This window comes from Coregonus clupeaformis, chromosome 5 (assembly GCF_020615455.1).
Source record: "Coregonus clupeaformis isolate EN_2021a chromosome 5, ASM2061545v1, whole genome shotgun sequence".
NCBI lineage: Eukaryota > Metazoa > Chordata > Actinopteri > Salmoniformes > Salmonidae > Coregonus > Coregonus clupeaformis.
The window spans coordinates 4,920,825-4,942,845 of record NC_059196.1 but is presented as its reverse complement, the minus strand read 5'-3'; the positions used below and the strand labels follow the sequence as shown (position 1 = coordinate 4,942,845).

Sequence of the window (22,021 nt, the reverse complement as noted above, 5' to 3'; positions counted from 1 at the left end):
ATTAGAAAATTGAAGAAGTTCAAGATGACGGTCAATCACCCTCGGTCTGGGGCTCCATGCAAGATCTCACCTCGTGGGGCGTCAATGATCATGAGGAAGGTGAGGGATCAGCCCAGAACTACACGGCAGGACCTGGTCAATGACCTGAAGAGAGCTGGGACCACAGTCTTAAAGAAAACCATTAGTAACACACTACGCTGTCATAGATTAAAATCCTGCAGCGCACGCAAGGTCCCCCTGCTCAAGCCAGAGCATGTCCAGGCCCGTCTGAAGTTTGCCAATGACCATCTGGATGATCCAGAGGAGGAATGGGAGAAGGTCATGTGGTCTGATGAGACAGAAATAGAGCTTTTTGGTCTAAACTCCACTCGGCGTGTTTGGAGGAAGAAGAAGGATGAGTACAACCCCAAGAACACCATCCCAACCGTGAAGCATGGAGGTGGAAACATCATTCTTTGGGGATGCTTTTCTGCAAAGGGGACAGGACGACTGCACCGTATTGAGGGGAGGATGGATGGGGCCATGTATAGCGAGATCTTGGCCAACAACCTCCTTCCCTCAGTAAGAGCATTGAAAATGGGTCATGGCTGGGTCTTCCAGCATGACAATGACCCGTAACACACAGCCAGGGCAACTAAGAAGTGGCTCCGTAAGAAGCATCTCAAGGTCCTGGAGTGGCCTAGCCAGTCTCCAGACCTGAACCCAATAGAACATATTTGGAGGGAGCTGAAAGTCTGTATTGCCCAGCGACAGCCCCGAAACCTGAAGGATCTGGAGAAGGTCTGTATGGAGGAGTGGGCCAAAATCCCTGCTGCAGTGTGTGCAAACCTGGTCAAGACCTACAGGAAACTTATGATCTCTGTAATTGCAAACAAAGGTTTCTGTACCAAATATTAAGTTCTGCTTTTCTGATGTATCAAATACTTATGTCATGCAATAAAATGCAAATTAATTACTTAAAAATCATACAATGTGATTTTCTGGATTTTTGTTTTAGATTCTGTCTCTCACAGTTGAAGTGTACCTATGATAAAAATTACAGACCTCTACATGCTTTGTAAGTAGGAAAACCTGCAAAATCGGCAGTGTATCAAATACTTGTTCTCCCCACTGTATACACCCCAAGATCCCAGAGAATCACTCTATTCATCCCTATCATCCATAAATCGATATTTTACAATTGGACCACTATTGGGCATTCCTCAACACTAATAGCAGGGCTCTGGTAAGTCAATATAGAATCAGAATCACACAGGACCATGATAATCAGAAATCCAGAACTGCACATAGAAAGGATGTATGCTGCCATCCATTGGCCAAAGAACATAGCACATGGATTTGCTCCATCATCATTCAGAGAGATACATTTTTTTACAAATAAGATCCCACTTGGATATTTCAATCAGGTTGCTTTCAGTAGTTTGATCTGATTTATGAATATCTTATCACATGTTAAATGTTACTAGTAAATTCATGTCAAGCGTCAAGTTTTGCTAAACAGTTCATAGAACCTTAGAGAACCTTTAAGCTGACAGCCATACAGTATAGGCTAAAGATAAATAAAATGTGGGTACCCTTTATACCTATAGTCTCTGCTATAAAGCTCAACAGCCACTAAAAGAAAAACTGTATTTAATTCTGTGTCCTCCTGTTCAGGAATGTATTTTATAGATGTGTTCTTCTATGCAACAATATCACACAGCTTGTTTATATTCAGGAATCATGATGTCAATCTGACTGTAAAGAAGACTAGGTCTGCATGTCTTGCATTACATTTTCTGAAAATGTGTTGTTGCAGTCATACTGTTTTATGACTGCCTCAAACATGGATGCAATAAAGTTTGGCAAATTCCTGCAACACAACTAACTATTCATGCTTTTTTTTTTAGAATTTAGAAATCCTATCTAGATTATTTTATTCTACCTTAGAATGTTATAATTCAATTGAGACAATTTTCCCATTAGAATTACTGATTGATTGACAAGTAATGACAGCATGCAACGTTGAATCTATGGTTGAATTATCCTCGTCATTGGTTCATCCGGGGATTTGTTAGATTGATTGACAGTTGTCATAGTAACAACTCAGGCTATCGCCATTTTGTCAGAAGGTTTTTTTGCCGATTATTTTCAAATGTTCTCCCTTCCCGCCGGAATAATGCAATCACTGGATATACCATTGACATTTGTGTTGAAAACAATGCGTCGAATGGATCGTATTATGACAAGTAAAAGGCAAATGATTTAGCATAGTTTAAATATATTTAGGGGGAGCCGCACTTATAGTTGTCCGTGTCTCTGTTGTACTGGGCCGGTTCACTGCGCAGGTTTGGGACGCGCGCCATTTTGTGAAAATTTACCCAAAAAATTGTCCAAAATAAGCGTATATCTTAGGGCATGATATTTGTTTCATATTTTTGGGATCTTGATTATTTTTCGTTATGATTGCCTACGTATGTGTTTCCCGTGGTGAGCCTGCAAGAAAACAGAACAATCTGAATGTAGCAACCTTTATTTAGCGGTTGAATTCCTAGCTACAGAATCTTGTTAGCTAACTGGCTAACTTAGCTAACCTTCGCTAGTTAGTAGCCACGTTCGTTTAGTCAACCAGCTAGCTAGCATGCGAGCTAGCTAATGAGCTAGCTGGCGCTAGTAGTCAGCTGATGCTAGTCGAAGTTGGGTGGATAACTCATTTTGTTGGTTGGGGACTCATTTGATCGTCAAGAAGTTTTACTTGGCTGACCATTTTTTTTTTACTTGGCTGGCAGTGGAGGATACTTTTCACCTTCACGTTACGGGAATTAGGTTGACTGTTACTGACTGTTAATTTAGCCGACGACTGGGGGCGGAGAAGCTCAAGCTGGATAAGTTGCCCTATCATACAGGTTACTTGACTTTAAATGAAGATCGTGCCATCAGAGGTGAGCCCGTGTATGAAGCTGACTATGTGTGTGTTGTGTAATAAAGGTAGCTAACGTTACATGGGGTGGTAATTAGCAAACAAGCTAGCTAATGTAACTTACGGTCATCTAACGAACGATCAGCAGCAACCATTGCATTGGCCGGATGATGTCGTCAGAATGTTGCTAACATTAGCCAGTACCGATTCGCTAGCTAACGTTTGCGCTCTGGATCTAGCTACACCTAACATTTTTTAACCTAGTTAGTTTTCTAACATTTTTTTTACTAACAACATTGTACCCTTTAGCTATAACTAACGTTAGCTAATATTAGCTAGTGGCTAACGTTACGTCAAAGTTCTAACGTAAGTGAATAGCTAGCTAACAGTAGCTAACGTTGTGTTTATGGGCAAGCAAAGCTAACTACCGTAGCTAGCTAACGTTAGTTAACCTGTTAGAAAGTTGGGGGCAAGATAACGTGGTAGCGAACGTTTGAGTATAGTTACTATCGTTAGCCAGTTAACAATTCAGGCCCCATATCCAGCGTTATTGGCTAGTTCGCTAACTCGCTATTTGGTCATCTAACGTAGCTGGCTAGGAGGCTAACGTTAGGCCCATACAGCTCGCTCGCAGAAGACATCGTCACTGCAATCACACTGGCGAGAGGAAACTGATTGCTTGCCTTAACGTACCAAAGCTAGCAGGGTAACGCGTTAGCTAGTGAGCAAGCTAGTGAGTATTTGTCGTTGTAGACGAAGCCAGACTTTGCCACTGACATTTCTGCTCTTGAGAAGGCTAAACTAAACTGATGATTTGCTTTCGAAATTCCAACCATGGCGAGAAATACTCCATCACCTGTGAGTAGCTAGCTAACAGTTAACAATTCCTTATTTTGAACTGATGACAGGCCGTTTTGAGTGTGCAAGTATGTAGCAAACCTGAGTGAATCGTTTTTAATAAATAAAAAATGTCATAGCATAGACATACTTAGATATGAAGCTACATACAATACTTAAAATTCGTATTATAACGGAATATCCATGTAGCTAGGCCTGTGTTCATGCCTCAACTCAATAGCAAAGAAAGGAACTGTTCAGAAGACGGTCCTGAAAAGGGGGAATGTTTCGATCGTTTATGCTTTACAAGCAATTACCTTGTTTATCCTTAGTGGAACAGTTGGAAGCATTATCTCTACTTTATATGCACTGTTCTGAATAATTTAAATGGTATACAGTTGGTGTTCAAAACACTTTTGCATTGCAATGTTGGCTTATACTGTATATCATATTTAGCAAGCCTTCCCACACTAAAACTACTTAAGCTCATTGTTCATACATGTATATTACACTTACAGTGTAATATTTGATTGCCTCAACAGCAACTAGCTAATAAAAGACATTCGGGCCATCTTCATTATATAAAGTTAATGAAGCTCCAGAACTTTGACAATGAGTAAAGACATTCTGAGAGGAGATCTCTAGTTTTACTAGGTCCACAACAATGGTCAAGCTGATTTGACCTGCTTGTTAGGATGGCACCTGTCTCAGTGTGAACCATGTTTCTGAACTGTTCTTGCAAAAAGTAAACAGTCTCATACATCATGCATTTATATGGTTAATTGTGTTAGGCATGTTGAGAATAATTGGTTCACTGAGATGAACCAGACTGACTTGGAAAATGTGATTGTTGGAGTGATTAGAGCTTTCTATTTTCTAAAGTTACAAAATATGTGCATTTTACAATAAATACTTTCAATTTTTTTTATATGGGTCATCCCTTGCCTTTGCAATGTTTTGGTATTTTTCCTACTTATTTTTTCCATCAAAGTTTTTGTGCTTTTGGAAAGTAGATCCCACCTAAAATGCACAGTCAATGATACTTATCTCTTTTTGTTCTTTATAGTGGGTTGTGGTTTGCTGCTGGACTCTCCTTCCAGGATGATATGACATTTTACAGGAGACGATGCATCCAGGTTAGCTGCAATATCTGACATATTTTCTCTTTGGTGGGGAGGAGGCAGTCTTCTGAATCCCCCCCCAACCATATTATCTTGTCAATCAGAAAATATACATTAAACATAATAGTCAATTATTAAATAAAGAAGTTACCTGCTTACTTCAAAACAACTTTCAGTTGTCGGTGCAAAGCAAATTGCACATGATGAAGACATTTCCACCATAAGTGAAACATTTTTCTAACACAGTTATTTATGTCAGTCACAGTAGATTTATATTATTTATTAGACTTTCCACATGTCCAAATTCAGTCTCTTTCAATTCTTCATTACCACTGCCTTGTTGTGTTCCTTTCGACCATTACAGTGCATTCTCCCTGGAATTTCGGTTGCATTATTAAGCTTACAATTTGGGATTACATGAAATGGAGTGAAGTTTAAAATAGAACCATGGTGCACCTCAAGATGTCAGCCAAGAAAGTGGAGAAGAAAGAAAGAAATGCCAGTCATCCTTACAGACTAGTCTTTTGCATTTAGTAAGCTTGGAAGCATGCTTGAACAACTGGCAAGCAGTATTATTGAACAGTTACACAAAGGACAAGCGTGAACTGACCAGCCACAGATATAATACATCATTATATAAAGTACTATATAATATTAAATGTATATTATACATATAAAATAATATAAATCACAATTTATAAAGTATAGTACTGTACTACTTATCATGAGAAACAGGGTTAGAATAGGCTACCGTGTTTGTCAGATTCTGAGGTCACCCCCACAATCAGCAATCAGTTATACCTAATACATGTTTGTAGCTCAATTGGTAGAGCATGGCGCTTGTAACGCCAGGGTAGTGGGTTCGATCCCCGGGACCACCCATACGTAAAAATGTATGCACACATGACTGTAAGTCGCTTTGGATAAAAGCGTCTGCTAAATGGCATTTTATTATTATTATTATTGTGAGTATGACATGTCAGAAATGGCAAATTACAATTGTATAATTCTAAACTGGATTCTCCTGGACTGTACATGTCATGTACATGTCTACTGTACATCTTTATTTCTAAGGTTCTCCTAATAATATCTATCTGTCTGGATAGATTTGTTCCTCCACAGCTGGGTCTGCTCTGTTTCTAGTGCGCTCAGATGGAGTGCAGGTTTTGGGCTGTGCTGCTATTTTGCTGCCAGGCTCTAGTGTGCTGAAAGCGGCCTCTAAGTGTGCCAAAGTTCAATTTTATTTCTTGTTTATTTCTTGCTTTCTCATTGGAAAATGGGAGCTGCTCTGCCCTGGCAACAAAAGTAGGCTATTTGCATACTGCGTTGTGATTGGCCTGTGCATTGATGGGCTTGCCAAATCACGCTGTATCTCTGTAGTGATAGGCTATGCTAATTAGGTGCTGTTGCTGGGATTCTGAATAGTGGTTACTGTGTAGTGCTGGTGAATTGTGTTGTCTGGTGAGGGATGCTGATAGATGAACAAGCTACGTAATAATGTTCTCATTCCTTTTTACATTAAGAGAAAAATGATTCACTACCCAGGGTGTATAGATATTTCATTTTTATTCCTTATTTTTAAAGGTACATAGTCTAGCCTCCCCCCCCCCACAAAGTCTAATAAAAAGATAAATGCCAATATTTTCTTTACCATATGAACATGTTTTGGTATATATTTCTGTTTTTTAAGCCTTTACACAATGTACAAGGACCTAGATATATTGTATTATTACTAGTATAAGCCATGAACTTCCATTCGATACAAAGGGGCTGTTCTGTCTCATGGATGCTAATACAACAAACATACTATATATCATTTGAATAATAGCACTATTTAACAGTCATTGATGGGCCTATATCTCTTCCTACTCATGTCAATGTATGAGGTAAATTACACTGACCGTAACATGTTAGTTAGAATTGATCAACATCCCATTTCAGAATTGTAGTTGATAATCATTGAGATTCATAATACATAGTAAGGGTTAAAGTTCAGTGTGCTGAAGTGTCTTACACTTGTAGACCTCTCAAAGTGGTATTTTAGATCAGTTTGTCAAGGCGGGAAACCTGCCATTGACAGAGAAATCAGTCTGAAAAATCCAATTGAGTTGTCACTTCATCAGGGGAAATTTGTATGTTTTTTTTAATGTTTTACAATTTCAGCATTAATTTGTGTCAATGTTGATTTCTTTCAGGAGGAGAGACTTCAGCATGCAAACCTTCGTCCGTCCGGCTTGCGCCCTCTTTTTCTTTCCACGCTGCTGGTCTTCAGATGGCTGCTCCAATGCCCCATACGCACCAGCAGTACAGTGACCGCCACCAGGCGAGCACAGACCAAACTGCTGCGGTCCTACCGTACAGCGACCAGACGCAACAGCTCACTGCCAACCCGGTATACAAGCAACACACAAACCTTTCAATTTGTTACAGACACAAACTTTCAAAAATTTACAGAATCATACACTTTTTAATACACACACTTGCCCAATAGAAATCAGAACTTTAACTAGCCTATCATTTCGATTGCAAAGTGTAAGAATAAAAAAATGTCTGAGATAATGATTTTCTTGTGATTTGTTGTTACAGAGGCACATGCCCCAGTGCTTTCGTGACCCTACTTTGGCTCCCCTGCGGAAGCTCTCCATAGACCTTATCAAAACCTATAAACAGATTAATGAGGTGAGACTGGTTTCTGCTGTTTAATGTACTGCAATTGTCACAACATTTAATATTTGAGTGTTTGAATTGCAGATGTAACAAACAATGCATGTTTTGAATATTTTTCATATTGTCAGTTAGATCAGGAAGTACACATGCTCATGTCTGTATTTGGGTTATTTCCTGGACTTTAGGTGTATTATGCAAAAAAGAAGCGGCGGCACCAAACGGGTCAGGGTGAAGACTCCAGTCACAAGAAAGAGAGGAAGGTCTTCAACGATGGCTATGACGATGACAACTACGATTACATTGTCAAGAATGGGGAGAAGTGGATGGACCGCTATGAGATTGACTCCTTGATCGGCAAAGGGTCATTTGGACAGGTACACTTTTGTAAATAATTCAACATGATTCCCATGATCAACTTTGGAAATTGTTTTCAATTTGAGCACTTGTGTAGCTAGTGTGATTTTTAAAACATAACAAGAAAATATGTTGGTGTTTTTTTCTCCTTGGGATTGCTGTAGGTTGTAAAAGCTTATGACCGTGTAGAGCAGGAGTGGGTTGCCATCAAGATCATCAAGAACAAGAAAGCTTTTCTCAATCAAGCCCAGATTGAAGTGCGCCTTCTAGAGCTCATGAACAAACATGACACCGAGATGAAATACTACATAGGTAATGCACTATAGTGCTTGTCTGTTGTCCAAGCCATTATGGCGCACTGTCATGTTTTACACTAATCTCTCTTGTATGTGTATCAGCCAAACTTGACTGACAGAATGTCTCCTTTTCCTCCTGTCATGTAGTTCACCTGAAACGTCACTTCATGTTCCGGAACCACCTCTGCCTGGTGTTTGAGATGCTCTCATACAACCTGTACGACCTGCTGCGGAACACCAACTTCCGCGGCGTCTCTCTCAACCTGACCAGGAAATTTGCCCAGCAGCTTTGCACTGCGCTGCTGTTCCTGGCCACGCCCGAGCTCAGCATCATCCACTGTGACCTGAAGCCTGAGAACATCCTGCTGTGCAACCCCAAGAGGAGCGCCATCAAGATAGTGGACTTTGGCAGCTCCTGCCAACTGGGACAGAGGGTATGCTAATCCACTACTTATTGTCTTTGTCCAAAATAGTTTAACCTTGTATCTTGCACAAGTCTCATTTCTTGCATATGTTCTGTATACCTCTGCCGTATGTTCTGTTCTCAAGATTGTTGTAACGCTGATATCTGTAATGATATCTATAAGAATGGGCTGTGATTGACTCTTTCTCCTTTCTCAGATATACCAATACATCCAGAGTCGTTTTTACCGCTCCCCAGAGGTGCTGCTGGGCATGCCCTATGATCTGGCCATCGACATGTGGTCCCTTGGCTGCATCCTGGTAGAGATGCACACTGGAGAGCCCCTCTTCAGTGGAGCCAATGAGGTACAGTGTGCTTGACTGACTAGCTGGAGATCATTTTAAATGTAACCAACTCTGAGTGAATGAATTTGATACATGCAATTAACATTAATCCATGGCAATATTTTGTTCTGTTCTATAATTCTCAGGTGGACCAGATGAATAAGATAGTTGAAGTTCTTGGTATCCCCCCCAATCACATTATGGACCTAGCCCCAAAAGCCAGGAAGTTCTTTGAGAAGCTATCAGATGGCACATGGAGCGTGAAGAAGACCAAAGATGGCAAAAGGGTGAGTGTTCTGCAGTTCCTTCTCAATGTGGTGTCCTTACAGTGGCTTTTGGTCTATTCATGTTCAAGTACTTGATACCCCTGTAAGTACCTACACCCCCCCCCCCCCTCGGTCTCTCCTCTGAGCAGTATAAGCCTCCAGCCTCTCGGAAGCTTCACTCCATCCTGGGTGTGGAGGCCGGGGGTCCAGGTGGCCGGCGGGCGGGGGAGTCTGGCCACGCCGTAGCTGACTACTTGAAGTTCAAGGACCTGATCCTGCGGATGTTGGACTACGACCCCAAGAGCCGCATCCAGCCCTACTACGCCCTGCAGCACAGCTTCTTCAAGAAGACTGCAGACGAGGGGACCAACACGAGCAGCAGCGTGTCCACCAGCCCAGCGCTGGAGCAGTCCCAGTCCTCTGGAACCACCTCCAGCACCTCCTCCAGCTCAGGTAACACTCCCTGGCTCATATCTCAAAGTGGTCCCTTTTCAGTGCACTGGTGGGAAACCAAACAGTTGGTGGTGCTTAAAGTATTTTCAACCTTTTCTAGGTTGTCATTTTTGCACTGTCTTTGAGTGTGATGGACTTAGGCTGAGGTTGTGCCCTCTTCTCTCTCTTGCAGGAGGATCGTCTGGGACCAGTACCAGTGGCAGAGCGAGGTCAGACCCCACCCATCACCACCTACACAGTGGAGGTCACTTTGGGGCAGTGCTGCCAGCCATCGACGGTGACACCCTCTGTCCACAGGTGACATGTCTTTGTCATTCATTTGAAAAAGCGAATTAATCAATAGACAAACCCTGTTGTAAGTCCTAATGTAGTCAATATTATTTAAGTGTAATTAATTAATTGCACTGGGAATGGAATTGTATAACATTTTCCAAGGAGCATTTGACAAGAGTTTTGAAATGTACATTTTAGTCATTTAGCAGACGCTCTTATACAGTGCGGCTTAGTTAGTGCATTCATCCTAAGATAGCTAGGTGGGACAACCACATCACAGTCATAGTAAGTACATTTTTCCTCAATAAAGTAGCTATCAGCAAAGTCAGTTAGTACGAGAGACATTAATTGATTTCTCTATCTGTGGTGCACTGACAGGCAAGAAAGCCTTACCCTCCCCCATTGGTTTGGGGAGGCGGTGTTGGACCAGAACCGGAGGCCGGAGAGACCCACCCAGTCCAGGAGACCACCTTCCACGTCCCCCCTCAGCACCCCAAGGCCCTGCACCCCCACTCCCACCCCCATCATCACCACGGGCAGGTGATGGCCACACGGCCCCGCCCGAGGCACTACACCTCCCCCACACACAGCGCCTCCACACAGGACTCCATGGAGGTGGTGCATGGCCATCTGTCCATGACCTCCCTGTCTTCCTCTGCCTCCTCTTCCTCCACATCTTCCTCTTCCACTGGGAATCACGGCAACCAGGCCTACCAGCTCCGCCACCTGCCCTTTGGGCACCACGGCGGGCTGAGCATGGGGATGGGCGCCTTCTCGAACCCCCGGCAGGAGACAGGCATGGCCGCCCACCCCGCTTACCCCATGGGCACAAACACTGGGCCGGCCCACTACCTACCAGAGGGCCACCTGGGCATGAGGCAGGGAATGGACCGGGAGGAGTCTCCCATGACTGGAGTGTGTGTGCAGCAGAGTTCTATGGCCAGCTCGTGACTGCACTGACATTTGGCTGTGTGTTCCCCCTGTGCGTCATTTTTAAGGTGGTGTTTTTTACTACAGGTGTGTCGAACAAAAGCTGCTCACGTCAGAAGGGAGATATCGCTGAACCGCTACTACAGAGAAGAACCTTTGTTAAAATAATATGTGATTTCCATCATTTTTCCTTTTGCAATCATTAGGCACATAGTAATGTTGCAGAATAACCATAGTAAAATTGAGACATCCATCTGCCATTTCACAAAATTCATGTGACAAATAACCACCATCTGGTATTATGTGGCAAAATCTTCTGGTGAGCATTTGGGGATAATGTCGGAAGCAGTTTTACAGGTAGCTGTCTGATGAAATGCTAACACATCCTCTTATATCAAACTGGAATTTCTGACATTTTTGTTCCACAGGTTGTTGGTTGTTTTACCCTTTTTAAAGTGAATTTTAACAGAAGAGCTGCTTTTAAAACCTGTAGCTTGACCAGGAGGAAAGTGTTTGCGGTGATATTTCGTGTTGTCTGTCGGTATTGTGTAACTCTGTGAGAGGGGAGCACATAGCAGTGGAGTTCCTATAGCGTGCGCTGGCCCAGACAGTGGAGCGAATACCCTGCAAGTGGAAGATGTCGAGTGGGAAGGTTCTAAGGGGGGGGGCTGCCCCCCTGGGGGCCTGGTGAGCCGGGCCTGGCCCCGGCCTGGCACAGACGAGAGAGCAGAGATCCAGCCCAGCGCGGGGAAGACTGGTTCAGTCAGTGGCTGGTTCTCAGATAACCCTTTGGCCTTACGATTCATGGACTTGGAATGGGTCGGAGCTGGACATTATCATTTGATTTAAGATGGCTTTTCTCTATTTTTATCTGTAGACAGCCCTTAATTCTTTAAGGAGAATAAAAATCATAGAAAAAGGTCATTAAGAATGAGGATTTCTGAGGCCTTTCTCTACAAAGATTTCTCATCTATGGGGCCCCACTTTACAGGGTCTTGTACACTCTAATCTCCTAAACATTACTTCCTTAAATTCTTGTTCACAGATTAAGGATTTTGCGGTGGAAATAACTTTTTCCAGAGTCCCCCCCTCCCCCCCTGTTTGCATGTAGTTCCTCATCTGAACACCTGCACAAATGTCTATCTTAAACACGGAAACTGAAAAAAACTAAAAAAATATTTAAGTGACTGCCTTTCTTTCTCCTCAAATTATGCTGTGAATTTTACAAGAATTTATTTTCCCTTTGGATATTTTTTTATACTAAAGCAGTTGTTTTATAGCATATTAGGTGTCTGTAACCAATAATGTAGCAGTTCACCACTTTTGACTCAATTTATCAAGATCTTATTTTAATGTCAATACAAAACAGCTGCAATATATTGCTTTAGCAAAACTGGAAACCATTGTTGAATTTAACTGTTAGCTACCGTATATTCTAAGCAGATTTGGTTGCAACGTTTTACCAAACCTGTTTCCATATTAATTGGTAGATTATTTTTGGGAGTCTCTTTTAACCTTGGTATGTTTAGAGACATTGGTAGTTACTCTGCAGGCTCCGGAGTAGCAGAATTAAAAGCTGATGGTTCAATGGAGAAAACTGCACTCTATTTCTGCATTTCCCCCACCCCCACTTATACTATTTTAAAGGGTTTCGCTGCCTTTCATACATCATTTGGCAACATGCTAGCTACTGCCATAAAACTCAATACTATTGCAGTCTCATTACCCTGGCAGTGTACACACAATTGCAGTAAATCTGATTTTCTAAATTATTTGTGATTTGAGTGATTTGGCAGTGCACCTCCTTGTGAGCCTGGTCCTATTCAAATGGAAAGGGTACCAGTCAGCCCTCTTGCTAATGTCCTGAGCATGTGTGCTCAACTTTGGCAGACATGCATGTCCGTAGAACTCTACAGTTAGTAAAGGCATTTTTCGTTCATTTTATTTTATATCAGGGATTTTTAAGTGCTTTTTTAAAATGTTTATTTTATTTTATTTTTGTCAACTCTGGAAAAGTAACAAGACCAAAGTCCTGCTCATAACAGCCTTCTTAGTTAAACACCAACCGCAGGACACCATTCTATTGTCATCATAGTTCAGGGGAGAGACCATCACAAGGAGAAAAATCATGTTTTGTATAACCACAAACTCAAATGTAAAGCTACCTGTAATGATATTTAAATTGTATCTGAATGTTTAGGTTATAATCCCAATCATTTTCATACCCCTCTTGGTTTTGGAGACTCAGAAACTGGCACTCATACTGGTACTAAACATTCCAAAATAAAGATTAAAAAAAACCTCAAGTGTGAGCCTGTTTCAGATCATGCTGATTGACCTCTGATCTAGAGCAGTTGTCATGAAATGCAGCCCCTTTTTAATAGTGGAAATAGAATTTATGTATATATTTATATTTTTTTAATAAAGGAAGTATAGAACTCACTACCTTGCTCCTGCTGGTATGTTGATTATGTTTGTCAATTTGGTGACCATTCAGTGGGCAAGATCTCAGTTTTCTTAGGCAGTGGTGTAACATGGCCTCAGGGCAGAGGTACTTGACTACATCAGGACAACACTATGAGGTAGGGTTTGAATCAAACAGGGAAAGCTAGATCTTCAAACCTTAATTTTCACAGGGTATATTGTAAGTGCATGTACATCCACAAACCTTACTTTTTGGTTGTATGAGAAGCACATGATTGAAAAAAAAAAGTGGTTCCATTTTCAATAAGGCTGTTATGTTTGTGGGTTTCACACGTTTGTTGAGTACTTGTTGACATATCCCTCACCCTACAGAAACCCAAGTCCTCTGATTTTCATTTCAATATATTTTCCTTAATTTTTTGATTTCGCATTTTATCAAAAAAAATTGTACATGCAACATGCACTATAAAACTGAACAGCATGGAGAAAAGGATAAGTCCATGTATCCACAGATTGTAAGATCTAGTCAAGACTTTGCTGTGTATATGACAATGCCCTTTGTATTATATTAAGACAGTCTTATGTATGATATATAAAAATAAGTTAATTGAACTGTTGTGAGCCTCTGTTCCTCTACATATCTTCACACACACCAGTGTGTATTTCTTCCAGGAATACACTGTCTTGTCTCAATGCTATTTATTACCTGCACAAATACCAAATAAATAACCATGATAGTGGCCACCTTTCTGCTCAATAACTGTTTAACGCCATAATAACTCATTTGTGTAGCCTATTATTATGATTCAAACTCATTGATACACTCGGATCAGCACAACAAACCAAAACGGTATAGTACTAGTGTTGGGAAAAAGCCTGAGTGATTCTTGAATAATACACAACAGCAAGCTACACGATTTCTCGTCCGTTGGTCAAATTTTCACTATGAGAAAAAGTACCTGGAATTTCTTACTTTATAGTCATGTTGATCAACTGCAACTATGCTGTGGCTCGTTGGTCTAGGGGTATGATTCTCGCTTCGGGTGCGAGAGGTCCCGGGTTCAAATCCCGGACGAGCCCCTTTTTAAATTTGGAGCCCAATGGTAGATGGAAATAGTTGAACGCTGTACCATAGCAACAACGTGGTGAAATTACGTAGAATATAACAGAGGTTGAACAATAATTTTGGTGAAATTACATAGAATATAACAGAGACTGAACACATTTTTTTTGACTCCGTGAGTTCTATTTTTCCATCGTTTTAACTCATGCAAATTTATAGAGAATTCACCATGATTCCATCCACAACGTTGACGGTTATTTAATTTCAGACGTAAAAAGAGGGCTCGTCCGGGATTTGAACCCGGGACCTCTCGCACCCTAAGCGAGAATCATACCCCTAGACCAACGAGCCAGATAGAGCCAGAAGCTCATGTGTTTTACGTTTATTCACGCTTGTTTTGAAGTGCATCAGTGTTGGTTTTTTCCATGAGCCCAAACTGTAGCCGTTTAAAATGTACTATAGTTCGCATTTTATGTCCAATTGCCATGACAAACCAGCTATATTTAACGAAATCGTCAGCGTAACGTTGAAGACAGCGCGGTCATCTGCAAGCCTCTGTTCATGGGTTTTAGGCTGATCCGAGGTAAATTTAGCTTTTAACCCTTACAATGTAAATGTAGAATGGTTGTTAGTTAGAGCTGATCCTGGATCTGTGCGTAGAGAGAAAGAGAACGCCAATGAGCACGTGACGTGAAATACATTGTTTGTGGAACGAAGGCAGTTCGGTTTCCTCTTTCTCAACTCCTCCAGGCCACGTTTAGCACTGTTGCGCGTTTTTTAGGTTAATTTAAAAGTAACAGGTAGCTAGCTTGTGTAATTGACATTATTTAAACGCAAAACATATTTCTGAATACTAAATTCATTTGAAATTGAATACACGTTTATGCACAATGCCCAATTTTTGCGCGGCTCCAAATTGCACCAGGAAGAGCACTCAATCCGATTTGGCTTTTTTCAGGTTTCCAAGAGATCCAGAAAGGTATGACAAAGTCTGATAATCACAATATGAACCCCTACTTTTCTCGGGGAGTAACCAGTTATACGATAGCTAGCTAAATCTAGCTATGTTGTGTTCAGTAACACGCTAGTCATCATTGCTAACTTTAGTATGTGAAAAATGGCTAGCCTGCTTGCTAGCCAGCACACTTGCAACGAGCTAGGTGGTGTGTGTGGAGTTGTATAGATAAGTTAGCCCCCCATGGCATTTGTGGTGTAGATCCATCGTACCTCTGGTGAAACGATTGGGAAATATATACATTAGGTATCATTTAATTCATGGTTCTCCAACTCTGGTCCTGGAGAGCTAATGGGCATGCTGGTTTTTGTTCCACCCAAGCATTAACACACCTAAATAATCCATTAATCATCGTCTTCAGTCTGGACCTGGTAACTAGGCTTATCAACAAAAAAAGCCACCTAACCCCTCCTATTATGGTTTGTTCAGATGTAGGCTCTGGGTTGAGAACTGTCGCCGGGCGGATCTGGAGGCGAAAACATCAGACCAACTCAATAAACACTACAGACTGTGTGCCAAACACTTCGACCCGGCTATGGTTTGTAAAACAGTAAGTGCCTGTCAAACCACAAAGATCTTTGTTTGAAACATGTCCACCTCACTGAACAATCTCTTTTTAGAGATGATCATAATCTTACATTTGAGAGGTCTTGAGCTGTGTTTTGATATTCATGTATTTGAATAACTTGTTTTGTCTTCATTATTGTTTTTCAGAGCCCTTACAGAACAGTACTGAAGGATACTGCTATTCCAACCATATTTGATTTAACAAGCCACCTCAAAAATCCTCATAGCAGACATCGCAAGCGGATCAAAGAATTGGTATAATGTATTTTCTTTTTTGCAAGAACTTTAGTGTTGCTTCATAAAGGAACAGTTTTGTGAACTACTACTGGCTTCATTTCTGTAGGTCTGTTTTCAATGTAATAGTAAACATAGTTACATTGTCTTGTGTTTCAAATAATTGTTTTAACAGACTGAAGAAGACATAAGGAGAATTAAAGAGAGAAGATGTAAGTTGCATTGTTTTTGTTTAAAAGTATTATTGTATCCATACTCGTGTTGAACATGTGCTTATATCGAATTTCATTTTTTTGTTTTCTTGCAGTGGCATCCTCCATTGAACAGCTCCACTCAAAGAAAGACATTGAGGCAACCGAGGGTCAAGATGCCGCTGAGGAGGAAATCAAGCTGTCCCCAGAGGAGAAGGAGTTCCGAGATTACCTGAGGTCTCTTTTTGAGATTGTTATCATGCTAGGAAAGCAGAACATCCCATTGGAGACCAATGTCCCAGAAGGAGTGGAGAGAGACCCCAGTAATTTCCAGGCCTTACTGGAGTACCGCATTAATGCTGGAGACGAGGCTCTGAGGAGGCGGTTTGAGGCCACAGCAGTGAATGTGGAGTACCTCTCCGCGGCCCAGCAGAGCCAGCTCCTAGACGTCTGCGAGGGCACTGTCAGAGAGGAGGTCCTCATGGAGGTGAGAGAGAGTCGCTTCTTCTCACTGGTCACAGGGGACCTGGTGGAGTTCGCTGGGGAGAGACACCTGCCTCTCTTCCTGCGGTTTGTAGATCAGTCCAATGCTCTCAGGGAGGAGTTCTTGGACTTTCTGCCGTTCGAGGGGGACGAAGCCTCACTGGTAGAGAAGCTGGAGACCCAGGTGACAGACGGCTGGGGGCTGAGGATGGAGGACTGCCGCGGCCAGGCCCATGTAGCCACCGGCACCTTCGCCACTAAGATGAAAGCTGTGGCAGTCGGACTGATGGGAAAGTACCCCATGGCAATGCACACACCTTGTTCCACCTGCGCACTGAATATCCACCTGGCCAACAGCCTTCCCTTCCCCAGCGTTCAGGTTGTCATGGCAACCCTGAGAAAGATTGATGTCTTCTTTAAACAGTCTCCCTCTTTGCAGGCTGAGCTGGAGAAGGCCATCTCTGTTTACCACCAAGGAAATGATGAGAAGGCAGCCGAGCTGAAGGAGGCCTGCAGCTCTAACTGGACAGAGCAGCACAACGTGTTTGAACTGACTGTAGACCTGTTTGAGTCCCTCCTGCTGTGCATGGACTGCATTCGGGACAATGAGAACGTCAAGTTCCCTGATGCTGTGACTGGGGACGCCTACTCAATCGCAGAGGCCCTGGCTGACTTTGAGTTCATTGTCACCTTGGTCATCCTGAAAAACGCTCTTTCCTTCACACGAGCCTTTGGCAAAAACCTGCAAGGGGAGGCCCTTGATGTGTTTTTCGCTGCCAACAGTCTAACAGCTGTCCTGCACTCTCTGAATGAAGTCTTCGACAACATCGAAGTCTACCATGAGTTTTGGTTTGAGGAGGCTGTGAATCTGGCAGGTACCATGGAGATCCCAGTGAAGGTGCCTCGTCTGTTCCTCCGGAAGCACCGTTCGGCCGACGCAGGCGAGATCCCGCCAGAGACTTACTTCAAGGAGTATGTGACGGTCCCGGTGGTGCGCGGCATCATCGATGAGGTGGACGACATCTTCTCCCAGAGCAACCTCAAAGCCCTCAAGTGCCTGTCCCTGGTCCCTGCCATCATGGGCCAGATGAAGTTCAACACCTCAGAGGAGAACCATGCAGATGTGTACCGCAAGGACCTCCCCAACCCAGACACGCTGCCCGCTGAGCTGCATTGCTGGAAGATCAAATGGAAGCACCGGAGCAAGGAGGTCCGCCTGCCCTCCACCATCCACGAGACGCTTCAGCTGTCGGACGTCAAGTTCTTCCCCAACGTCAACTGCTTCCTGAAGGTCCTGACCACCTTGCCTGTCCTGATGCTGGAGGACAGCAGCAGCTCTGAGACATCCAGGAAACGCCTTCAGACTTATCTCAGTGACACACCTATCAAACACAGGTGCAAGAGTCTGGCCGTGCTCCACATAAACTCTCACCTTAAGCATGACCTGGATGTCATGGTTGACAAATACTGCAGACTGTACCCCGAGGATGAGCCTGAACATGAGGCTGAGGCTGAGATCAGCACTGTGGTGATATAGGATATTAAGTTTTTTCAGTATAAGGGTACAAAATCAAATTACATTCAAATGAAGTCTCCCTGTTGTATTATAGCTTTAGTATTTGATAGGTTCATGTGAATTGTAACTGTAAAGTCTGAGTAAAATATGACCTCTAGATAAGGGTTCTTTTGGGCATAATTGTGTAACATTTTGATCATTAAAATTGCTCTGTACCTTAAGCATATTGCCATTAAACGTATTTTTTTTTTTAATGATATTTTTTTCTAATTAAATGCCACTTGGTGTCTTGGATGCTACTGCTCTTTATTTGATGAGAATTCATCATATACATTTATGTTGCTTTAGGCCTACAGCCAATTAACTATAGGCTACCACTATAACTTCGGAGGGTAAATATCTATTTGTCACCATTATTTGCAAGTCTGTTTTATGGCAACTTTACAAAAAAGGTTATACCATTTCCCTCCTTTATGCTACAAGCATAAGTCTACCAGTTACTGTGACCTGCCCATGACCTCGCGCAGAGGCGGGAAAATTATCCCAAGATATTGTAATGATATAATGTTGCAATTTTACTGTAGGCTACATTAATGGTAGGATGTCCAAGTGTTATTTGGGAAAATCCACAAGAGGATAGTCCAATCTCAAAAGTGGCAAAGTACAGTCCTGGTCAAAAGTTTTGAGAATGACACAAGTATTGGTCTTCACAAAGTTCGCTGCTTCAGTGTTATGAGATATTTTTGTCAGATGTTGCTATGGTATACTGAAGTATAATTACAAGCATTCCATAAGTGTCAAATGCTTTTATTGACAATTACATTAAGTTTATGCAAAGAGTCAATATTTGCAGTGCTGACCCTTCTTTTTCAAGACCTTTGCAATCTGCCCTGGCATGCTGTCAATTAACTTCTGGGCCACATCCTGACTGATGGCAGCCCATTCTTGCATAATCAATGCTTGGAGTTTGTCAGAATTTGTGGGGTTTTGTTTGTCCACCTGCCTCTTGAGGATCGACCACAAGTTCGCAATGGGATTAAGGTCTGGGGAGTTTCCTGGCCATGGACCCAAAATGTTGATGTTTTGTTCCCCGAGCCACTTAGTTATCACTTTTGCCTTATGGCAATGTGCTCCATCATGCTGGAAAAGGCATTGGTCGTCACCAAACTGTTCTTGGATGGTTGGGAGAAGTTGCTCTCAGAGGATGTGTTGGTACCATTATTTATTCATGGCTGTGTTCTTAGGCAAAAATGTGAGTGAGCCCACTCCCTTGGCTGAGAAGCAACCCCACACATGAATGGTCTCAGGATGCTTTACTGTAGGCATGAGACAGGACAGATGGTAGCGCTCACCTTGTCTTCTCCGGACAAGGTGTTTTCCGGATGCCACAAACAATCGGAAGGGGATTAATCAGAGAAAATGACTTTACCCCAGTCCTCAGCAGTCCAATCTCTGTACCTTTTGCAGAATATCAGTCTGTCCCTGATGTTTTTCCTGGAGAGAAGTGGCTTCTTTGCTGCCCTTCTTGACACCAGGCCATCCTCCAAAAGTCTTCGCCTCACTGTGCGTGCAGATGCACTCACACCTGTCTGCTGCCATTCCTGAGCAAGCTCTGCACTGGTGGTGCCCCGATTCCGCAGCTGAATCAACTTTAGGAGACGGTCCTGGCGCTTGCTGGACTTTCTTGGGCGCCCTGACGCCTTCTTCACAACAATTGAACCTCTCTCCTTGAAGTTCTTGATGATCCGATAAACGGTTGATTTAGGTGCAATCTTACTAGCAGCAATATCCTTGCCTGTAAAGCCCTTTTTGTGCAAAGCAATGATGACGGCACGTGTTTCCTTGCAGGTAACCACGGTTAACAGAGGAAGAACAATGATTTCAAGCACCACCCTCCTTTTAAAGCTTCCAGTCTGTTATTCTAACTCAAAAAGCATGACAGAGTGATCTCCAGCCTTGTCCTCGTCAACACTCTCACCTGTGTTAACAAGAGAATCACTGACATGATGGCAGCTGGTCCTTTGTGGCAGGGCTGAAATGTGTTTTTGGGATTAAGTTCATTTTCATGGCAAAGAGGGACTTTTGCAATTAATTGCAATTCATCTGATCACTCTTCATGACATTCTGGAGTATATGCAAATTGCCATCATCAAAACTGAGGCTGCAGACTTTGTGAAAATTAGTATTTGTGTCATTCAAAACTTTTGACCACGACTGTACATATCGCCATCCCGAAAGAGAGCCATAGGCCTAGTAATGGCGTCTTTTTGTAGGCACTAATTCTGCCATGGTTCGTTGGACAAAGCCTATGGGGAAATAAATGCAGTTTTTTTATATAAACACAGAAAATAAGATCATAAAGGTCATGTTAACGGACTGATATCATCTAATAGAACAAAATATCTCATAACACTGTGTTAAACTCAGACCTTATTTTTGGCATTTACAGTTGAAGTCGGAAGTTTACATACACTTAGGTTGGAGTCATTAAAACTTGTTTTTCAACCACTCCACACATTTCTTGTTAACAAACTATAGTTTTGGCAAGTCGGTTAGGACATCTACTTTGTGCATGACACAAGTAACTTTTCCAACAATTGTTTACAGACAGATTATTTCACTTATAATTCACTGTATCACAATTCTAGTGGGTCAGAAGTTTACATACACTAAGTTGACTGTGCCTTTAAACAGCTTGGAAAATTCCAGAAAATGATGTCATGGCTTTCGAAGCTTCTGATAGGCTAATTGACATCATTTGAGTCAATTGGAGGTGTACCTGTGGATGTATTTCAAGGCCTACCTTCAAACTCAGTTCCTCTTTGATTAACATCATGGGAAAATCAAAAGAAATCAGCCAAGACCTCAGAAAAAAAGTCTGGTTCATCCTTGGGAGCAATTTCCAAACGCCTGAAGTTACCACGTTCATCTGTACAAACAATAGTACGCAAGTATAAATACCATGGGACCACGCAGCCGTCATACCGCTCAGGAAGGAGACGCGTTCTGTCTCCTAGAGATGAATGTACTTTGGTGCGAAAAGTGCAAATCAATCCCAGAACAACAGCAAAGGACCTTTTGAAGATGCTGGAGGAAACAGAGGGTTGCTTGCAAGCCGAAGAACACCATCCCTACCATGAAGCACGAGGGTGGCAGCATCATGCTGTGGGGGTGCTTTTCTGCAGGAGGGACTGGTGCACTTCACAAGATAGATGGCATCATGAGGAAAGAAAATTATGTGGATATATTGAAGCAACATCTCAAGACATCAGTCAGGAAGTTAAAGCCTTGGTCGCAAATGGGTCTTCCAAATGGACAATGACCCCAAGCATACTTCCAAAGTTGTGGCAAAATGGCTTAAGGACAACAAAGTCAAGGTATTGGAGTGGCCATCACAAAGCCCTGACCTCAATCCTATAGAACATTTGTGGGCAGAACTGAAAAAGTGTGTGCGAGCAAGGAGGCCTACAAACCTGACTCAGTTACACCAGCTCTGTCAGGAGAAATGGGCCAAAATTCACCCAACTTATTGTGGGAAGCTTGTGGAAGGCTACCCGAAACATTTGACCCATGTTAAACAATTTAAAGGCAATGCTACCAAATACTAATTGAGTGTATGTAAACTTCTGACCCACTGGGAATGTGATGAAAGAAATAAAAGCTTAAATAAATAATTCTCTCTACT

General features: G+C 42.4%; 2 protein-coding genes and 2 non-coding genes across 7 annotated transcripts; 3 read left to right on the top strand and 1 right to left on the bottom strand.

Moving 5' to 3' along the window:
- Positions 1-2,089: 2,089 nt before the first annotated feature.
- Positions 2,090-13,879, top strand: LOC121559191 (dual specificity tyrosine-phosphorylation-regulated kinase 1A-like). 3 transcript variants are annotated; one of them, XM_045211997.1, is made up of 12 exons: positions 2,090-2,921; positions 4,803-4,872; positions 7,053-7,249; positions 7,444-7,536; positions 7,710-7,898; positions 8,043-8,190; positions 8,322-8,608; positions 8,796-8,942; positions 9,068-9,208; positions 9,337-9,640; positions 9,813-9,937; positions 10,292-13,879. In XM_045211997.1, exons 2-12 carry the CDS (start codon positions 4,863-4,865, stop codon positions 10,862-10,864), a joined length of 2,214 nt encoding a protein of 737 aa, XP_045067932.1. In that variant the 5' UTR covers positions 2,090-2,921; positions 4,803-4,862; the 3' UTR covers positions 10,865-13,879. The 3 variants fall into 3 exon arrangements, with proteins under 3 accessions (XP_045067932.1, XP_045067937.1, XP_045067935.1); XM_045212000.1 differs by lacking the exon at positions 2,090-2,921 and adding an exon at positions 3,257-3,757; XM_045212002.1 differs by lacking the exon at positions 4,803-4,872.
- A 396-nt stretch (positions 13,880-14,275) lies between these two features.
- trnap-cgg lies at positions 14,276-14,347 on the top strand. Its single transcript has one exon. It is a non-coding gene; the product is annotated as a tRNA-Pro (tRNA).
- A 262-nt stretch (positions 14,348-14,609) lies between these two features.
- On the bottom strand, positions 14,610-14,681 carry trnap-agg. The gene has a single exon. It is a non-coding gene; the product is annotated as a tRNA-Pro (tRNA).
- A 16-nt stretch (positions 14,682-14,697) lies between these two features.
- On the top strand, positions 14,698-18,630 carry LOC121559172 (52 kDa repressor of the inhibitor of the protein kinase-like). Of its 2 annotated transcripts, none has more exons than XM_041872486.1 (5): positions 14,698-14,913; positions 15,775-15,895; positions 16,060-16,167; positions 16,322-16,358; positions 16,454-18,630. In XM_041872486.1, exons 2-5 carry the CDS (start codon positions 15,881-15,883, stop codon positions 18,355-18,357), a joined length of 2,064 nt encoding a protein of 687 aa, XP_041728420.1. In that variant the 5' UTR covers positions 14,698-14,913; positions 15,775-15,880; the 3' UTR covers positions 18,358-18,630. The 2 variants fall into 2 exon arrangements, with proteins under 2 accessions (XP_041728420.1, XP_041728416.1); XM_041872482.2 differs by lacking the exon at positions 14,698-14,913 and adding an exon at positions 15,020-15,309.
- The last annotated feature ends 3,391 nt before the right edge of the window (positions 18,631-22,021 follow it).

Excerpts from the sequence above, each read along its gene's own strand:
- LOC121559191 (XM_045211997.1), top strand. Across the intron at positions 7,250-7,443 it reads AACAGCTCACTGCCAACCCG|AGGCACATGCCCCAGTGCTT; the intron begins GTATACAAGCAA and ends TTGTTGTTACAG. Across the intron at positions 9,938-10,291 it reads GTGACACCCTCTGTCCACAG|GCAAGAAAGCCTTACCCTCC; the intron begins GTGACATGTCTT and ends GTGCACTGACAG.
- LOC121559172 (XM_041872482.2), top strand. The coding sequence starts at position 15,221 with ATGCCCAATTTTTGCGCGGCTCCAAATTGCACCAGGAAGAGCACTCAA. Across the intron at positions 15,310-15,774 it reads TTTCCAAGAGATCCAGAAAG|ATGTAGGCTCTGGGTTGAGA; the intron begins GTATGACAAAGT and ends TGGTTTGTTCAG. Across the intron at positions 15,896-16,059 it reads CGGCTATGGTTTGTAAAACA|AGCCCTTACAGAACAGTACT; the intron begins GTAAGTGCCTGT and ends ATTGTTTTTCAG.